Genomic DNA, 20,808 nt, shown 5'->3' on the forward strand with positions numbered 1-20,808 from the left:
AGGGAAGCCAGATTGAGATGGTTTGGACATGTTCAGAGGAGTGTTGTGGCAAAACCCGTTGGATGAGCAATAAGGAGAGTGCAGACAGATTGACTTTTCAGAATATATTTCTTGCAAGAAAGGAGCAAAACAATAGAACACAATTGATCAGAGTCTTCCCCAGTTGCTCAGATCAGTTGTTCCCCAGCTGCTCCGCTTCTGTTCGGCTGAGGCCTTAATTATACAGACATGCAAAGTAAATGCAAATAATCATTCACATAATCAGATAATTAAGTCTGTACTTCCCTATTGTTCTACAAAGTGATTCCCTAATAAGTCTATATTCTAAAACTCTATATTCTCATTCAACAGTTAACCCTCCATCCTTGGCGTGCTCTGTTATACTTGTCCCTTCCTCACACCTAGTGTCCTAAGGAAACTTTCTCCCAGATACTCCTCACTAACATCCTTGAGGACACCGTGTCCCTTAGTGTCAGACTATACTAGGTCAGGAAGAACATAAACATCAGATATGATTATGAAAAACACATGAGCCTTGGTGAATCAACCTGTAAATGAAACCTGTGAAACCTGAAAAACCAAGAATACAGTAAGAAACAATAAAAATCACAATCAGTAAGAATGATCAATCATTGAAACTAAATTTTCCATTACAGGAGGGACAGTGAATACATTGGTAAAAGGATGCTGAGGTTAGAGCTGCCAGGAAGGAGGCCTAGAGGAAGACCAAAGAGGAGGATCTTGGATGTAGTGAAGGAGGACATGAGGATAGTTGGTGTGGGTGAGGAGGATACAGAGGATAGGGTTCAATGGAGGCAGATGATTCGCTATGGCTACCCCTGGAGGGAGCTGAAAGGAAAAGAAGAAGAAAAAGAATTCCTTTTCTTTGTAGAAATCAAGATATGATTTGGCTCAGATACTATTGTCCTACAGCATGACTGACCTCTGACCAAAACTACAGCAAGTGTAACAGAACAAAATTCTAATATTGCTTGCTAATATTTCTGCACCATCTAGAGGCACTTTTGCTGTTGTATTTTTGCTTTTGATGTTTTGTGAAATGTCTCATTTGTCATTACATTTTGTGAAATGTGTTTTCTTTTCTGCCATTTTGTGAAATGTTTTGCTTTGCTACTTTATGAAATGGTTTCTTTTGCTGCTCTTTGGTGAAATGTGTCTTCTCTTTTCTTCTGTTGTGTTTAGATAAATGTCGTTGTATTTTGCACTTCCGGGCCACTGTATTTTACAGAAGGAATTCAAAATTTATCAGGCTGGCTCCTTGTGTCTAAGCAGATACACAATCACATTTTGATTTGAGTTTATGAATTTCTTTTACATTTTATTGTAGCATTATAAACAATAATGGGCATTTGATTTGGGGAATGCAAGGTGTCGTTTGTGGCCTTAACTCCACAGAAATTAAATACCTGGGACTCCCCATTAGTCAATCAGAACTAGACACTTCTCAGATGAAATGTGAAACATCTTTAAAGAACCTTAAATAAATCCTGTTGCTTACATACAGCACTTTGGAAATACCATCAACTGGATAAATGAAAATCTTGATGGACATTTCTATAAACAGAACTAAACTAAAATAAAACCTGTTTTCACAGATGTTTTATTGGAGTCACAGCAGCAGCACAACACAGGACTATACATCGTTACACCACTACAAACATCCAAGCAAAATAAATAAAAGTAATTATTGCACATCAAACAAATTTCAATGCACATCTGAAGGGAAGACATGACTTAATAAATAATTATGTCGTTTATGACATATAAACTGTAGTGTTTAAAATTTTAATTATTCAGCTAATGCTTGGGTGAAGTTCATTCAGAATTGGCAATGTTTGATTATTAATGTTGTAATTGCAGTAGTTGTTTCATGTTACAGAACAAACAAAAAAATGCCACCTGAAACTAGTTCATTAAAATGTCCATTTGATCATGAATGCTGGAGGTAATGGAATGCAATGGATATGACTGACCTGCCAGCCACACACAAAATGTATTCCCTTCATTCAACAACGATGTATCTACTCACAGACAACAAGATACACAAATTACAGTAGTTTTACCAATAAATAGCAATTCATAAATCATTTCAATTTCTTGTTACTTTAGCATGTACTGTATGTACATATATATTTATAGTGTATGTATAACTGGATCACTTTCATGTGGGGACATACCGATCCAGAGCAGCAGCTCCAGTTTGTCTCTCCTGTATTAGCTTAGGTTCAAGTCACAGTAGTAAGCAGTAAGTAGTAAGATTCTCTGAAAGGTAAATATGCAACTTCTTTCGGATCAATAAAGATTACTGGTCTGCTGAGGTTTGGTACAACCCCTGAATCTGTTTGATAAAAGACAACTGTAGTGTAGTACCTTATATACAGAAGGATTTAGCCAAAAGCCAAGGTCGTTCTGTGCAGTTATGTTCAAGGACCATTATTTACAGGTAGGTTTTCTCCGATTTTCAGTGAGACTGAAGACAACTTTATGGTATACTATGTTTTTGGTACAGTGTCTTTGATTTCTGATAGGCTTTTCTGCATACGTGTATATAAAAAGTTTTAGGAGGGGATTTTTGCTATATCCATAGCACTGCAGATTCAACTGAAATCTGAGTACTAAGCGTACCCGTATCTAAAGCTTCAGCCAGCACAGTCAGGCAGAGTCACTGCTGCTTGGCTCACAGTAGCTATATACTGTCATTGCTCAGCCTTTTGAATGGAGGAATGTGCAATAAATGTATCGTTTAAAGTGACACATTCTCTCTCCTGACAAACATCAAGCCCCTTTGGGACCTGATGTGTAAGTTATATCAAACACAAATGTCATTTGCAGCTATTACAGTATTTTGCTTTGAGAATCACATATTGGAAAATGGGTGACTCAAAATATCTTGCTGCTGCAAACACTATTTTTACTTCCAGTTGTTTAGAATAGTCTTTCAGGATTCTTGCAATATCTTCACAACAGTTTTGTTAAATGAAATGAGATAGATGCTTACCATTGTGACTCAAAAATAATGAAACAGTAATTTGAAGACTAGAATCTTCAGTCTTGGGATGCATGTTTTCTTGTACAGACATGTACAAGAAAACAAGACATATAGAGTATAGTGAACAATAAACCCTTATTCTGACAACATGGCTAATTATTCTTTATATAATATTACATTGTTATAACACTCAACAACTGATGAATGGGAGGTGGAATTTAAAAAAAAAAGTGGAATGGAAGCCTTGCAATGAGAGGAACATTTGAAGGTTAAGAGAGAAGATGAATGACCAGGATTTTCTGCAGGTATGTTACTCTGTCTGCGGCACAGAGATGGCTGGTCCTTTGGGGTCATCAAAACGGTCCATGGTGTGGAGCTGCATGATCATGTGCAGGCCATAAGTGAGCACTAGGACCATGAGAAGACTGGTCATTAGACCCATCCAGATACCAGGAGAGAAGAAGCCTGCACAGTCACTGGCATATGAGAATTCACTGCCAGTCACATTAAAGCCCTGAATCTATGGAGAGAAAAATAAAAATAAGAGAGGCTTTCACATTGGTAAAAAAAACTCTTACTGCCAATCTTTAAATTTACCAATTTACAAGCGCTGTATCAAAATGTATGGTATTTGTAACTACAAGTAGATTTCAGTCTTTGTTTTTTGTTTTGTTCATATTCGTTAAAACTCATCCTTTGAGCACCCATATAAACAGAGGAATAAAATGATCTTCATAGTCAAATGCTCTACATATAATATACAAATATTCTTGTGTCTGCTACTGTTCTATAAACAATTTAGGAAATGTTTAAGAAGTTGCTGTTTATCCATTTTATCTCTTATATTTCAGACCTTCAGTGTTTTTTTTTACCTCCCAAGAGCTAGCTGAGAAGATAAGCATTAAAGAGCAAAAAATATGCAGTTGTTTTATATACATGCATGTGGGTGGCATGTGTAGCAGACCTAAGGCAGGAGTATGTGTTCACATTTTAAGACTCAGGAAGAGTTTTAACCCTTGAGGAATTTATTGTACTGAAACACATAACTCCTTGCGCTGAGTGTCCAGCAAGAAGTGGCACAGCCATATTAACCAAATACTGCAATGTCAAGACTCCTTTGGATAAGAGCAGATCACAGGATTTACCAAGTCCCTTGGTAACAAACAAACTCCCCCTGGTCACACACAGCCATAAATACCTTAGAAGTATTCCTGGTTCCCCACACATCATGCAGTTTCCATTGTGGTTCATTGCAGGCCCAAAGCTTTAGAAATGGCTTTATAACCTTTTCCAGACTGATAGATTTAATTTACTTTCTCATTTGTGTTTGAATTTCTTTGGATCTTGGCATGATGTCGAGCTTTTGAGGATCTTTTGGTCTACTTCACTTTGTCAGGCAGGTCCTATTTAAGTGATTTCTTGATTGCGAACAGGTGTGGCAGTAATCAGGCCTGGGTGTGGCTAGAGGAATTGAACTCAGGTGTGATAAACCACAGTTATGTTTTAACAGAGGGGCAAACACTTTTTCACACAGAGCCATGTAGTTTTGGATTTTGTTTTCCCTTAATAATAAAAACCTTCATTTAAAAACTGCATGATGTGTTTACTTGTGTTATCTTTGACTAATATTTAAATTTGTTTGATGATCTGAAACAAAGTGTGACAAACATGCAAAAAAAATAACAAATCAGGAAGGGGGTCACCACTTTTTCACACCATATATTTTCCTATTCTCGCCTATGGTCATGAGGTTTGGGTAATGGCCAAAAGGACAAGACCTCAAATACAAGCGGCCGAAATGAGCTTTCTCCACAGGATTGCCAGGGACTCCCCTAGAGTGAGGAGCTCGATCCCCTTAGGTGGAGCTCTGAGTAGAGCCACTGCTCCTCCACATCAAGAGGAGCATGCTGAAGTGGCTCGAGCATCTGTTGCAGAATCCCCTGGACGCCTCACTACCAAGATTTCGAATTACAGCAGGGTAATGACAACAGAAACCTACTGCCAAGAAATTGGTGATGTTGGAAAGAGTCCTTGGATCAATAAATCATTAGCAAAACTGTCAGAAGACAGATGAGCTACAGCCAAATTTCATCACAACAAGCTGTTTCCATGCTGGAGACTGTTCCTGCGCAGTCACCTCGCTGCGGCTGCAGTCTGTCGGCTCGGTTTGACAAAGTGTAACATGTAGCTTGTGCAGACATGAGGTGCAGAGTCATTGAAAGTGCAGAGGTGTGTGATATTGTAGCTGTGTGATGCTTTGTCAGACAACACTGAAAATGTGTTTTTATTTACAATTGAAATGCAAAATGTTTTTGGACCGTTAAACACAGACAAATCATGAAACCCACATAAGATTAAAAGCAGACACTATAATTAAGAGTTATATAATAATAATGAGTTCCTTAAACCTGACTCTCGTTTAAAAATGAAGGGAAGAGAAAAGGAATTTCTTTGACTGTTGATGAAAATCTATAATCTACAACTCAGATGGGGCTAAGGCAGGTCAGCCTGTAATTCAGAGAGGTGACATATGGACAATCTAGTTAACAGTGGAAAGTTATCGAGCTATATGAGCAGTGGTACCCACAGCCTTAATCTGTCTTATATTTTTTAAATGATTTTTTAGCGCACTGCCTCTTTTGATCATTGCATGATCAACATGTAGTATATACAGTATATAGAAATATAGTTTCAAATATATGGCATGGTATGTATCTGACATGGTATCACACACTCTCAGGGTTGATCATATTCTCTGTACTTAAAATGAACCCTGTACAGCTTGAGTAACAGCACACACTGACTTCCCCTGCTGTCAGTATTGACTGAAATATTATTGGGACATGTGTGGAAAAGCACTATACAAGTATAAGACCATTTACCATGACTCAATTTGTTCATGAGCTGCATTCATGTTTTACTTTGTCATGGACCGACTGGAGCACAACACTGGTCATTGTGTGTAAACGTGGTAATATGTGTGTTGGGACAGAGGCTGCTGAACACAGTGAGCCACTAGTGACAGTATGCGCCTGCTCCCTCCCAGCCAGATAGGGCTTATGTTATTATTTTATTGGTTTATTATTTTCTTACAACAGATAATTGACAAGCGTTTAAGATGAGTCAGGCAAAAGATTACTGTATGGCCTGTTTTCTTATATATGATCCCACCGCTACTTTTTTGTGTTAAATAAACGCTTTCACACATTTAACACTGGTGATTTTTCTGTGTATTTTAAAGAGACTCTGGCCATGCGCATTACCTGAGAACGAACTAGTCCCCAACCGAAACAAAACAAGACTTCAATGCGGTCGTCGAAAGGTATTAACACCTTTTCAGCTGGAAAACTATCGCCAATCACTGGCGAGTGGCAATCACTCCCACCCATTTTGCTTGAATGTTTGCAGTGGTTTTAATTTTCCTGATGCAGGATTAAAAGCACTGCATTCCTGATGCAAAACCACCACCAGGGCACCCTCTGGTGGGTAGTGTCAATAGTTGTATTTACTAGTATCTTATTTTAAAGCCATACTAGTGGAACACGACACAAACTCACCTGCATTGGGTTCAAATTGTGTTTGAACATGAAATACAATATGCTTTTTGGGTTTGAATCAGGTTTGGCCACAAACTCTGGCTCAAGTGCAATGCAGACAGCACTGCAAACACACCACAGTGGACCACCACACATGCTGTTTTCTAAAAATAGGCACCTAAACAAAGAATTATATAAACAGTATCAGAGCGAAAATTACATTTACCTGAAAGTTTTCAAAAGAAACCCTCCACTGGTTGGCTGGATCTTTGGATGAGCGTGGGACAAGTAGGGGCCAGCGGAAGCTGGTGACAGACTCACAGCGGTACGAGTACTCAACAGGGGCATAAATGGTTTGACTACCATTAAATGTGGCTTTGGTCCCATCATATTCCAGTTCCACAGTGTTAAGCGTGAACCAGCGGCGAGAAGATACTTTGTAGTGACGCTGGCTCATAGTAAAACTGGACACAAATGCAAACAAAAATTTTTGAACATTTCAGAAGGAGATGGTATGTTTCTGTTTTGCACTGATCCATGTTTACTAGCATCCTTTCTCATTCTCAAAACACAACTAAGACTCAGAAATGTATATGAGTATACATTTTTGTTAAGACTTACATGAGTTTAAAGTTGCGGTGGCCAAGGACATTCTCATAATTAAGTGCCAACCTGTAAAGAAACATAGATGAAATTAGAAGAGAAGAAAAGACACAATGAGACCTAATTCAAAAAAACATGTCATGTAAAGTCAAGGATTTAAAAAAAATGTATAAATTCCACAATTTTGCCTACTGAGACCAATTTTGGTGTTGAAATAATGTCTGCGTAATCCAGAATATTATAGTAAGAAAGACGGCGGTAGAGCAGGTTGACCATGAACCAGAGGGTTGGTGGTTCAATTCAGTTCACGGGCCACAGTGTCCTTGGGCAGGACACTGAACCCCAAGTTGCCCCTGGTGGCTGTTCCACTGGTGTATGAATGTGTGAGTGTTTGTGTGAGCTGAGTGAATGGACTGTGAATGTAAAAGCAGTTTGAGTACGCGTGAGTGTAGAAAAGCACTATACAAGTATAAGACCATTTACCATGACTCAAAGTTACCTAGGTCACCTGTTACCTGTTCATTGCATTTAATGGGGTTGGCGGTCAGCGAACAGTGAAAATCTATGTCATATTGTCTGATGTTAGCAACAGCAAGATATATAGTGTGAAAAGGACCAAGTACTGTGCCTTGAGGTATCCCACAGGGCAATGTGTTAATTTTTTTAAGTGGATTTGGCATGGTCAACCTGTCAGAAAGCAAAACGAGCATAGGGGAGTACATTGCATGAATAAAAAAAAAATTCTCTTTAGGTTATAGAGGAGGTTTCTGTGGTCGATGGTATCAAAAGCAGTGATTAGGTCAAGGAGAAAAGCTGATGTGCAATTGATGTCTAGGCTTACTAATTGATTGGAATTTTTCAAAAAGGTTGAACTGAGAAAGGTCGGCAGATGGCTGAGAGAAGACAGCTTTCTCTAGTAGCTTTAAAAGGAAAGGCAAGTTAGCTATTAGTCTGTAGTTACCTGCAGTTTTGTGATCCAGGGATGTTTTGTTTTTTTTTTTTTAGGATAAATGTGATGATTGCACCTTTAAAATAAGATGGAACAGTAAAAGATTAAAGACTTCCACAAAACTTGTGCTGACAAGATGCCACGAGGTCTTTGAAAAGAAGGGTGCGGATGGGATCACATATACAGGCCAGATTCAATTGTGTTGATTTTGATTTGAAAGAACTAAAAGATCCTGAGTGGTTAAAGTGAGAGGTTAAACCTGAGAAATCTCAGGTTGAATTATTTTAGTGCCAATGTTAAAGTATTTCTGGTTACCACGGTTTCTGGATATGAGACTGCAGTAGTACAATGGAAGCTGGGTAGTGAATACTTATAAGTCAGAACTGCCATGAGTGCCATGAGAGATAAGATAAATGGGTTTTATCTCTACCTCTAGTTTTTCAGGAGGTGCAAAACATGGTGTACTGGTATGTGGCTGTTTGAGTCTGTTGAGGATTGATGATACTTTGTCAAGAAGGTTGATGACAGAAGAACTGCCACAGTGGATGAAGTTATTGAACAAGATTTAAGAAAAATTGTTGGATGCAGAAGGGGGATTAGGGGAAAAATGACATCCAAATAAGTAATGAGAAATAACTGTAGAGAGAGGGCAGACGCTGAGTTTGGAGACAGTAACTCCTCTGGTCAAAATTAGGCGCAGTGTATGTACTACATAGCTGGTGGTGTTACAAAAGTCTTAGAGAAGAAGTCAGTAGGCTTGTCATTAAAATGACCTTGTCAATGAAGTTGCCAAATTCATTAACTGTGAATGACTTCTTAAGAACTTCCTTCACATTTTAAGTAGCTTAAAATAAGTCATAATCTTACTTTGCTTTGGTTTTGTCACAGCTTGAACCATGGAGTTTTGGGCTGACACCTTCTCCAAAGGTAGCAGGGGTCAGGTCATGGTCTTCCCAGCGACCGCTCCGGAGGATGCTTACAGAGAGGCTTTTTGACCACAGGACTATACAAGTGTTTTCCCCCTCCTGTAAATATAGAAAAAAGAAGCAGACAGGGGAGATGAGACATGAAAAATTCTGATTTTCAAAAGATGAGGATGGTGATAATGCACATTTTCAACAAATCATATAAAATGACAAAAATCAACAATGGTTTTGCCCAGCTTCCAATAGTTTTTGACTTTCCTAACCTGTCTTTAAGCATTTGTCTTAGAGAAGACAAATGTTTAAAAACACAAAATGTAAGTAACAAATTTGCTTAGACTTGCTGCAGCAATGTTTAATAAAAAGGTTGTGTTTGATTTCAATGAAACTGTGCCAATTCTGTCTTTAAATCCTAGTGACTTCTGTTGAAAAGTGATGTACAATAACACTGGTGCTTTTGTTTATTTACTATATTAGATTTTATATAGCGGCACATCCTGGTTGCATTTTGCTATTTAATCATTTACCAATTTTCATTGCTACTTTTAGATTTGACTTAGACCTGGTTCTCTCCCTGAGGGTCACTGGTGCAAACTGCAGTTTTTAAGCAAACAGAAAACAAAAGAAGTGGGTTAACCTAAATTTACTGAGTGCGTAGCAGTAGGACAGTGTAAGTGAGATTAAGTAAAAATAAACGTGTGTGTGTGCGTGCTGACGAAAGAGTATGTGTCACAGTGTAACAGTGTGGCTCATAGATGTTATGGCACAGCAATGTGAAAAGAGGAACCCAATATATTAGGGCTGCACCTAACAATTTATTTTTATCACTTAATCTATCAATCTTTCAATAATATATCAATATTAGTAATTGATTGAGTAATTGATTAATCTATTGATTATTTGTTTCATCAATTTTTCATTTATTTAATACTCAATAACTATAACTATATTTAATACTCAATAACAATTAATTTCATCACATTTTAGAATCTTATTTATATTTCAATATTTCCCTGTTGGCAGTTCAGTTTCATTAATGAAAAACTGAGTTTGTGGGATAAATCTGCAAAATAATTTTTATGTAGCAATAATGAATAGGAAATCAGTATTTTTAATTGCACTGCAGATAAGTCATTTGTAATTTGCAGAACTGGCAAAGCGCCATGTTCAGTCTCTGCTTAAAATACTGCCAACACTCTAGAAACTGCAGTGTTTTTTCCTCCTTGCGATGTGCTGTTGCATGTTAAATTAATTAATTATTGTTGGGTTTAGTTTTTCATGCTCTTTAAGTTCGAAAACAAAGAGACTATTTCCAGACATACTGTCTGTTTTATGGTTAGAGGAATACAAATACCATATGCAATTAAAAAGATGTAACCAAGTCATTCCACCTTAAACACCACTGGACTGTAGATCCGAGCCTTCTCCTTGATCCTATGCTGCCTCTCCCTGTCTCTCTCCTTATTTCCTCCTCTGGCCTGCAGGAGTACACGTCTTCCACCCAGGCCTGCTTCAATCAAGAGAGATGCTGCTTCCTGTTCAGAGACAAAAATGTATTATAAACAGTCATGTTTATACGCACACACACACACACACACACACACACACACACACACACACACACACACACACACACACACACACACACAGTGAAGACATTCATCTTTAACTTAAGGGACAAAAGCATGGTATTAACCATTTAGGAATTACAGGCATTTTTATACAACCACCCCCATTTTTGGTGGCTCATAAATGATTGGGACAAGCAGTCTCATGGCCCAGTTTGACCTGTTCCCTCATGAATGCAGGACATATCGAGTAATGTCAAGACAGAGTTGGGTCTTAGTAAGATGAAAACACAAAATAAAAGCATTGGAAGTGGGCGAAAGAGCAGCTAGGAACACTCTTAAAAAGAAGGAATTATTTGGCAATCTTAACAACACCAAATGGCCTCATAGACCACAGAAGACAACTGAAGTGAATGACCACAGCATTTTGCTATTGGTGAAGAAAAACCCTTTCATAACATTCAGTTTTTCTTGGTTATTCTACCTTTTTCCTTGTCTCCCTCCTTTTCTCCTCGGGAGAAAATATAAGGGCTTTTGTTTTCTCCTTCTGATTGCACTAAAGTTGAGGTGTTTGCTGGTCTTTGGTCTACTTTATTCAATGTTTATGACAGGAGATGTGTGTTTACGATGGGGATCAGCCGTTACCAATGTGTAACACTGTGTGTACCAATGTGAACCATCTCCATATCAATGCAATGAAGACCAATGACAGCTCCTTGGTGGTGGACTTCTGCAGGTGCTACGCACTCAGTGAACATCCAGGAAATGGACATTGAGAGGGTGGATTCTTATAAGTACCTGGGTGTTCACCTCAACAATAAGATGGACTAGTCAAAAAACACAGATGACTGAGGTCTTTCAGGGTACAGGAGACACTCCTGAAGACCTTTTTTGACACGGTGGTGGCATTTACCATATTCTATGGTGTGGTCTGCTGGGGCAGTAGCATCTCAACAGTGGACAGCAAGAGACTGGACAAAGTGATTAAGAGGGCCACCACCTTGACCCATTTGCAAGTGGAGGGAGACAGGAAGTTGGTCAAGCTAACATCCCTGCTGGAGAATGACTTTCACCCAATGCATGAGACTGGCAGCACTGGGCAGCTCGGTTTGTGACAGAATGCTAAATTCCCAATGTGTAATAGAGCATATAGGTCCTCCAGTTGACCCCCAGCTGGCCTCACACATCTATAGACTGTAAGGATCCTGTACAGTCGTGTAAATATACAATATACCAGAGTGCAATATTGGCAGTTTACCCTTTGTATATATTTTTTTCCATTAGTATATTTTTATTGTAAATACTCTCTTCTTTAATTTGTTTTTCCTATTCTGCTCTTATTTATTATCTTGCTGCTGTGACAATAAAGGTTCTTCTTATCTTATTTGGTCATGTCCATGTGTTCCAGACTTCTGGCAGTCACGCCAAAGGATTTTCATCCAAGTATTAAAAATAAACCCTTGTATTGTTACTTTGTTCCATCATTTATGAGCCACCATAAATGGGGAGAGTGTACAAAACTGGCTTTAATGAATGGTTAATGCCACACGTTTCTTAACCCCCTTCAATTAAGATGGAAGTCTTCACTTCACTTACATCTTGACTGTTTCAATTCAAACTCAATGCAGTGGTGTACAGAGATCAAATGGCAAATAACTCATTATGCCAATGTACATGAACCTTACTTTATATGAATAGAGTGAACACATTGATATATAGACTAACCCTTGATGGCCACAGGGCTGTGTAAATGGCGGTATATGGAACGGACTGGGTCTTCATGATGTTTAACACCTGAGCAATCACCTCATCTGAAAAACAGTACTTTAATATATTAGCATACCCCAGAAAATTTTACATATGAAAAAAGATTTTCATTTTCATGAATAATTTCTAGACGGTTTAATTTCTAGACAAATAAATGAGTATTATTTGTCTGTATTAAGCAATATAATTCAATATACTGTAACTATATGACAGTATATTGAAACACTCATTGATAGGCTATATCAATGAGTGTTTCGGCCATTCAAGTCATCCGTAGTTAAGACAATCAACTGTGTCACCAGGTGATTAATTTGTGTCAGCGAATTAATTTATTATGATGAAACCTCTGCTATGAACATGACACAAAAGTGTGTCGTATTGTCTTCAAATTTACTACACACCTTTTTGTCCTCCCAGGTTAAATTTACCCATTCTGTTTTGACTGCTTATAAAGTGTGAGGTATAAAACGATCACCAATTTTTTTTAGTTTCACCTGAACTTGTTTCCAACATATTACCATATATTTTACATTTGTAGTAGGGAACCATTTATGTCATTTTTAGTTAATTATATGAAAGAAAACCAAAGTTATCACATATTAACTTTTGAAAATGGGTCAAATTGACACAAAGACAACAGGAGGGTTAAACAAAATTACCTGGCTAACTTGTTAACCCATATTAACAGGGTGTACAACTCAACCTAACTGAAAAGATTGTAACGTGAAAATGAAGTAACGTGTTAGCGCTCACCTATCATTAAAACACCAAATGAGGAAGGGTAGAAGTTAAGAGATTACGTGCCAAGGATCATTGAAGCAGTAGAGATGTCTTGTGATGTCCCAACACCTTAATGACACACTTGGATTTTCTTTTAATTTGTCACTCATATTATATATACTCATATGTCTGAGCAATAAAGAGCATAACATTACAGGAGTTTCAATAAAAAGCACCCCTTTTGATAAAATGCAGTTAAAACTGCTACATCTGAAGTTAGGTTGCAGTATATGGCAAACTCACCGTTATTACTGAGAATTTCTTTTGCAGATATCAGATCAGCCCTGTAACAATGAAATATCGATGAAAAGGGTAAAAAAGTGGAGAGAAGAGGGAGGGATGAAAGGAAATTTTTTGCACAGCTAAATTTAAATAAGTTGAGACTTTAAAGTGCAAGTACTTTTAAACAACAAAACCCAAACAACTAGTAAACTAATACAGTTATAACTTGGGAAGTGTGTACTCTGTACTGTGAAAGGCTTATTACTTTAACAATTTTACTGATTCCTCAATAAGGATTTATTTTTTAAACTTAGTATTGAATTGTGTCCAGTGTACATACCCAGTGCTGTAAGGCAGCCTGAACACTAGCAGCGCAGGTGAGGAGGAATTGAGTCTCAACTGGCTCAGGGTTTCAGGATCCATGTAGAGAGGTGAGGTTACCAGTTGGTCCTGCAACTGGCCAATCACTGCATTAGAAGCGGGCCAGGACACAGCAGGTAACATCAAGGCAGAGGATGAGGACATCAGAGCCCCCTGTGGTACAGGAAAGAGACATGAAAACATTATTAGCTGACACATACCTGAATATGAATGATAACCCTAATCACAAGAGCAAAAATTTCACTTTATTTCATGTATTTTTGATGGGGGAAAACATTAAATTTATAATATCCTAGAGAAATAAAACATCATCAGTATAAATCAGGGGTGTCAAACTCATTTTAGGTCAGGGGCCATATGGAGGAAAATCTATTCCCAAGTGGGCCGGACTGGACCGACAAGGCAGCTAGCTCCGGGCCAGCTGATAGGTATAGGCCTACTTGCTCAGCCCCGGTATAAACAGTTTGCCTGCTTAACATAATTGCTATTGCGACACCCAGTGGACACATTTAGAACAGCAGTTTCTTTCATTGAAAAATTGCAGCTAATTTAAACTTCAAATCATCTCGTGCGCCGGATTAAACCCGTTTGTGGGCCTGATCTGGCCCGCGGGCCGTAAGTTTGACACCCCTGGTATAAATGATATCTCAAAACATTACAGTCACCTTCACTCTGAAATATATAATTTTACCTCAAGGTTGGGAAAAACACTGTCCTGCTTGTTTCCAAAAGCCCCTCCATACAAGGTGAAGTCTTCAATGCTCATCTAGAGTAAAAAAAATAAATAAAGAAATTAATGAAAATTAATGTAAGCAAAATCATTCTACCAAACACAAAAAAGTCAGTTTTACAACTAATACCTGGACAGAAATGTAATTTTAATGGGTTTGGTAATATTTTTATTTTGTTTGAATGAAAAAAAAAAAAAAAAAAAAAAAAGGGAGGATTTGCTATTCATTTTAAGACATCACAAACTAACTACAATAATGATTACCTGTGTAAAACGTTAATGTAAAAAATGTAAAAAGTAACAGAAAATGCTAATGTCCAGGGTCCACAGAGTTTGATGCATTCTGACCTTCACTTCCCATCAGATCAGATGTAACAGCTAGAGTTGTTGCTGAACCTTAAATAGAGAGTTTATGGAATGAGATTTGAGACAATAAGCACTGAACAGAAATGAGGGCATTTAAAGTAAATATTTATTTTTTCTGATTAAATTTACTATTTTTCAGTTTCAATTTTCCATGTTCCAGTTTTGTTTTTTTCAGTTCAGTTCTGGCACAGAGACATGGGGGCGGGTGACTGTGTCCTCATTGGCCAGCTACTTTTGAGTGACTGTTATTGTACTACATTCTTACTGGCCAGCTACTGTTGCCAGGGGTGTTGTGCTGAAAAGTGACTGTCTGCCAGAGACTGATTACAGCCGTAATAAAGTTAGAAAATAGACATTGAATGTGTACCTGTATGCATGTGGTAGTTCAAATGTGTGTCTTTGTAAAACTTGCATTTTTGAAAAAAAATTGTAACTGAATAACCACAATAGTTACCAATGGAAGCAGTAGTTAAGTGTGCATTCTTCAGTCGCAGATTCGGGATGTAGATTCACAAACAGTCTGTAATTATTTGCAACACTTGTCTGTGACATATGCCGCTTTTTTTTCTGCTGTAGTCTACTGTTTTACTCAGTTTCAGGCAGTTTCACAAGCCAAACACTTAACCACCTTATTCATCTAAAACCTGGCCATGTAAAACTTGTGTATATATGCTTTTATATTTGGACACTAGACTACGATAATGATGTGGGCTAGATATAAAATTGAAAACTGAAAAAAGTGAGACTTAAAACTGAAAAAAATAAATATTTACTTTCAATGTCCTCATTTATGTTCAGTGCTTATTGTCTCAAATTCCGTTCCATGAGAGCTACCATCATCAAAGTTAAAGTCTGCATTACTGTCAATTCTGCCTCCTGCAGAGCACATACAGAGAATCAAAACTGCATTACTCTCAGACCTTTGCTGCATACAGATAAACTCTAAACACTAAATAGTGCAATGTCAAGGCTAAAGTTTGTGAGTGCAGGGGGCAGAGCCAGGAGAGAGTTAAGCTTCCTGACAGCCTGGTGAATGAAGTCTGCTGGTCCTGGCCTGGAGACTTGGCCTGGTGAGATGGGTGCTTTAGATGTTCTGGAGCGAGGAGAGAGACATCTTCTCAACTGTTGTCACAATGCGTTGGAGGGTATTGTGGCAGGATGCGGTGCAGGCGCCGTACTACACAGTGATGCAGCTGGTCAGGATGCTTTCAATGGTGCCTCTGTAGAAGGTGCACATAATGGGTACTTGCAAAATCACTATCCCAACGTGCCCGTCAGAGTATCAGATAGCCAGTCGAGATATCACGTTTTGGGAGCCCTGACTCTCCTGAAGTTGAAAACGATCTCCTTTGTCTCTCCAGAAAGAGATTGTTGTCTCAGCAGAACACGGACAAGTGGCTCACCTCACTCCTGTAGTCTGACTCAACTCTGTTGCTGATGAGATCCACCAAAGTTGTGTCATCCGCAAACTTAATGAAGAGGTTGGAGCTGTGCATCGTGTGCAGTCATGGATCAGCAGAGTGAAGACGAAGGGGCTCAGCAAACATCCTTGGGGGGGCCGTGTGTTCAGTGTGACGTTCCTAGGTATGTTACTGCTGATCCATACTGCTTCTGGTCTCCCAAATATCTGATCCTCCAGCACAAAAATCAGTTTTAAGTAACATTTATTGTCTGAAAGTTTTATTATGTGCAGAGTCTCAGAGAAAATTAAAAGTCAATGCCATAACTGAGGGTGCAAAAACAAAAACATGGTCAAAAATATAGACCTGCATATTTTAACAGTTTGCGAGCACAAATATCCCAAATATCCAATATTAAACTTAGAGAGCAGCTTCAAAAGAGACTGAATTCCAGTTTCCTGCATTAAAGCGCAGTGTACACACATGTACTGTAACTGCAACTGTTGCTGTATATCAGTTTTTTCGTAAGAGTCCAGTGAACAAAATGGTAGATTTACATTCTGCAGACTCCTGTGAATAAAATAAGTCCAAAACCAAGTAGGTCCATCAGGTTTTAGACAGTTAATCAATATGAAAAACAATGGCAGTAAAGACTGACAGGCTCCACAAGGGTAGAACAACTTCTAATGACAATAATATCAGCCAGTCGCATTGTTTGTCAGTGATGACTGACATATGTTGTAGCCAATAAGGTAACATTTACAATGATGTGACACATTATATACATTGATAAGGGGCGGGGGTTTAAATATCCCTGTGTTTTCACAGGACCGTTTTCCTCATATAGTTTTAATTTGTTCTGCCATTTTTTCACGTAGCTCATACACCTAAACACATGAGCCTGAACGTGCTTGTAGCGCTGCATTTAGGCCATTTGTAGTTCGGCAGTGGTAAAGCATGTCTGATTAGAGGACTTCATTCAATGAGTACAGACATTGTACGGTATAAATGCACCACATTGTTTTTTTTTTTAAATGAGCTTTTCCCCAGGAATATGTGGTGCCACGTTCTTCTTACACATTAGCGTCACAATAATCCTGCACATTTGTTTTGCAAAACTTCAGGTTTTACATTCATAGATACTGACTGGTCTTGTATTAGTGTTAAAGATATTTAATAATATAATTAAAGATGTTACACCATTAGGTGTGTGCAACACCCGCTGCTGCCATGCGTCTGACGTTTCCGTTCTGTTGTGTAAAAAATAATTAATGAAGTGAAAAGACAAAAAACTTAAATATAAAAAATCAAGTTTTACTGACAAAACAAAACTGAGACTTGAATCAAACTTAAGTTGCTACTATTTGTACCCTCACCATCTACTGGTCCTGCTTCTAGTTGGGAAAGTTATTTTGAAATAGCTAGTACAGTGGTACAGTTAAACCTCTGGTCTCCCCTCTTTGTTGTCAGCGCTTATATTTTTGCTGATAAAATTAAAGACAGCATATGGCTGTGACAGCATCTGTGTGATATATATAAACTTTGCAAGTTAAGGGGCAAGAAGATATTGAAACAACCCAGCCACCCTGGACACTCTCTCTTCTCCTTGCTGCCAACAGGCCAGCATTACCACAACTTGAGGACTAACACCGAGAGGATGAAGAGTTTCTATCCTCAAGCCATTCGCCTGCTCAACTATAAGCCTAAACTGGACTAACATGCACATTTATCTTGTCTTTTTTTCCACTTATCTTTTCATTTTCCTGCACTGTACATCATGTAAATTCCAAAACATAAGCTACCCATGTATCGCCACCTTATATATTTTTATATACAAAAATATATTTATATTGTTATCTTTTACACTTCTGTGTGGAATTGTTTAGCTTGCTTGGTTAAATGGTGCACGCACGCATGCACACACACATACACACACTGCTGTTCTGATGACTTTAACAGTAAATACTTTAAGACTGTGATTTTTGTAAATCATAGTGACAGTGAAAGTTACACTTGATGCGAGGATTCAGATAGTCCGTTAACTTATCCTGTTGCAATGTTATCTCCTACAGGCCACCAGGAAGTGTCCCAGTGTTTCCAGCTACCCATATTTTTTACAGGAAAGCTCTTAAGAGCAAAGTCTGACTAATATCCGGTCCATATGCCTCGGACAATGGTGTTCTTACTTGCAGCTCACTAAGATAATGTCTAGCAATGTTTAGGTGCATGACTCAAAGCATGTCACTTCATTAGGGTTAATGTGTCACTCATTTTTGCTTTAAGTGTGAAATTCCAGTAAGTTCTAGTGCCTTTTTAATGTAATAAAATTTTAAATGTCCTCACGCACAAAAATAGCTTTGTTATTACATGTGTAGCAAATTCATTTAAGGTTCATCCTTTGACAGAATGTTGAAAACATATCTATATCTAATTTCATTACATATCTATACTCATTTGTAAAAATCCAATTAATCAAAAACATAATTGGCCGATTGATCAATTATTAAAATATCTGTTTGTTGCAGCCCTAACCAATAGCAAAACTCAATTGCAGTAGTTGGGTTTTAACCAATACAGAGCAGTTCCTATGCACCTGTAACACAGTACATGAAATTAAAATACTTGCATTAAAATGTCAAGTTTTTAACCTGAATCAATTGACAAAACTACTAAAAACCCACACATCCACTGTTTTTTACCAGAAAAAAAAAGGTGTTTGGGTTTAGTTACTCTAATTCCTGTACTCTTATAATCAACTGGCAGAAAGCATTTAATGTGTGTGTACCTTGTCCTGAAGAAATAGCACTACGTTTCGTGGGCCCATATTCAGGGCTTTCTCCAGGTATGAAGCAAGCTGCTGCTGCCCAATAATGTGACCCACTGTAGGAGGAGACTGACTTGGTAGGGCCATCCTGCAGAGGATTCAAAACAGGTGCAAAAGATGTTACTTAGCTACATACGCTACTATCTTAATGGAAACTAGCTATATTCTATGATAAGGGCTTGTGATTTCATTGCCTATAATATGCACATTACCACTTTGAGGATATTTTTATAGCCTACAGACTTTGATCCACCAATCGCAGCTTTAAAAACACTATGTCATCCTTAGCAATTGGGTCAAGTATGACCCCACGATAACGTCGAGCCAACGTGAACACAGGTAACCTTTAGCTAGCTAAATAGAAATAAGAACGTTAACATATGAGGCCACCGCTGTGTGACGTAAAAACCAAAATAAATAAAAACAAACACTGCTCACCCTTCGCTTGTCCACAGAATAAGCGGCACCTGTTCCTCGCATCTTCCCGTGTTTAATATATTTAATAATACGAGGAAAACAGTCAAAGTGGTAGAGATGCGTTTGAAGTGCAGCGACCCTCTCGGCGCCATCTTTACAGTCTCTGACAGCTGGTGACGTAACGTCGAGTCGATAAGTTCACGTGACCAAGAAAGGCGCTCATCGTCTCTTCTCTAGTGGCCGGGGAGGAGAAGAGGGGCAAGGGGGGGAAGAGGGAAGTCGACTTCTTCGTCTTCTTCTTCTTCTTCTTCTACTACTATTACTGCTACTACTACTACTACTACTACTACTACTACTACTACTACTACTACTACTACTACTCCTTCTTGTTCTTCCTCTTCCTCTTGTTTTTATTGGCAGTTTGCAGCCTGACGACTGATGAATTACCGTCACCAACTTAGCTGGCGTGATAACATCATTGAGCTCAAGAAATCTTTAGCTCCCACCCCTTTTTTCTACATTTCTTCTCATTCGGCCAGAGCACCCACCGAAGCTAAACGACTATCATATTAATTCAATAGCCCAGGAGTGGAAAAACGCGTTAGGTTCGCACACGCAGCATGGGCGTTGACCCACAACCCACTATGACGTGGCAATACGCGAGACCTTTCTACCTCACCTTTTGCTCAGCCACCACTTGTTTAGCTAGTGGTAGTCGGCGTGGTCTAAGGCGAATAGGCCTGGCATCCTCAGTGTCGAGTTTGGGCGGCCATCTGCCTCGACCGGTTGGGGTGAGTGGATAGAGCAGAGAGAGAAGAACAGCAACAATAAACAACAAATAGACATTGCAGGTTGGTGGGGCCAGTAACTGCACATCAGCGATATACAGCTCCAGGACCAGGGACACCTGCAAGATTAGTGTGGGTACAATCCTCAACATGTGCAGCAAAGATATCCACATGCTCCTCTAGTAGCTCTTCTAGCTGGCAGCAGTTGCTCCCCTTTCATCTCTGCTCTCTCTTGTGTTGACTTCAGGGAGGGGGAACAGTCTTGGGGTGGCTTTTCCCTGATCGAGCCACCCCTTTTTAGTTTAACGGTGGCTTCTGTGGTCCCAGGAACCAGGGTGCTGGGGCTGGGCAGAGTCGTGAGATGTGGCCTCTCTCTCCACAGCGGAAACACCTGTCCCATTTTGACTTTGCTGGCAATCCATCATCTCCTTGGTTGCGTCTTGGGGGTGCTGGGTCCACTGCACAGCCCATCTCCCCCTTGTCGGGCTCCTCCAGGTCAGCTTGGCAAACCCGAGGAGGACGTGCCTCGGGGCCCAGGAAGTGC

The 20,808-nt window shown here is 38.9% G+C and overlaps 1 protein-coding gene across 1 annotated transcript; it reads right to left on the reverse strand.

Annotated features, from left to right (window-relative positions):
- Positions 1-1,603: 1,603 nt before the first annotated feature.
- Positions 1,604-19,683, reverse strand: atp6ap1a (ATPase H+ transporting accessory protein 1a). Its single transcript, XM_026333168.1, has 11 exons — positions 19,498-19,683; positions 19,021-19,147; positions 14,431-14,505; positions 13,699-13,892; positions 13,380-13,420; positions 12,315-12,400; positions 10,413-10,556; positions 8,966-9,123; positions 7,168-7,218; positions 6,773-7,010; positions 1,604-3,530 (listed from the first exon to the last, which is right to left on the reverse strand). Exons 1-11 carry the CDS (start codon positions 19,626-19,628, stop codon positions 3,321-3,323), a joined length of 1,455 nt encoding a protein of 484 aa, XP_026188953.1. The 5' UTR covers positions 19,629-19,683; the 3' UTR covers positions 1,604-3,320.
- Between the last annotated feature and the right edge of the window lie 1,125 nt (positions 19,684-20,808).

Source organism: Mastacembelus armatus, chromosome 7, assembly GCF_900324485.2.
Source record: "Mastacembelus armatus chromosome 7, fMasArm1.2, whole genome shotgun sequence".
NCBI lineage: Eukaryota > Metazoa > Chordata > Actinopteri > Synbranchiformes > Mastacembelidae > Mastacembelus > Mastacembelus armatus.

Excerpts from the sequence above, each read along its gene's own strand:
- atp6ap1a (XM_026333168.1), bottom strand. The coding sequence starts at position 19,628 with ATGGCGCCGAGAGGGTCGCTGCACTTCAAACGCATCTCTACCACTTTG. Across the intron at positions 13,421-13,698 it reads AGGCTGCCTTACAGCACTGG|GGCTGATCTGATATCTGCAA; the intron begins GTATGTACACTG and ends TCATTGTTACAG. Across the intron at positions 7,011-7,167 it reads CACCGCAACTTTAAACTCAT|TTTTACTATGAGCCAGCGTC; the intron begins GTAAGTCTTAAC and ends ATTTGTGTCCAG.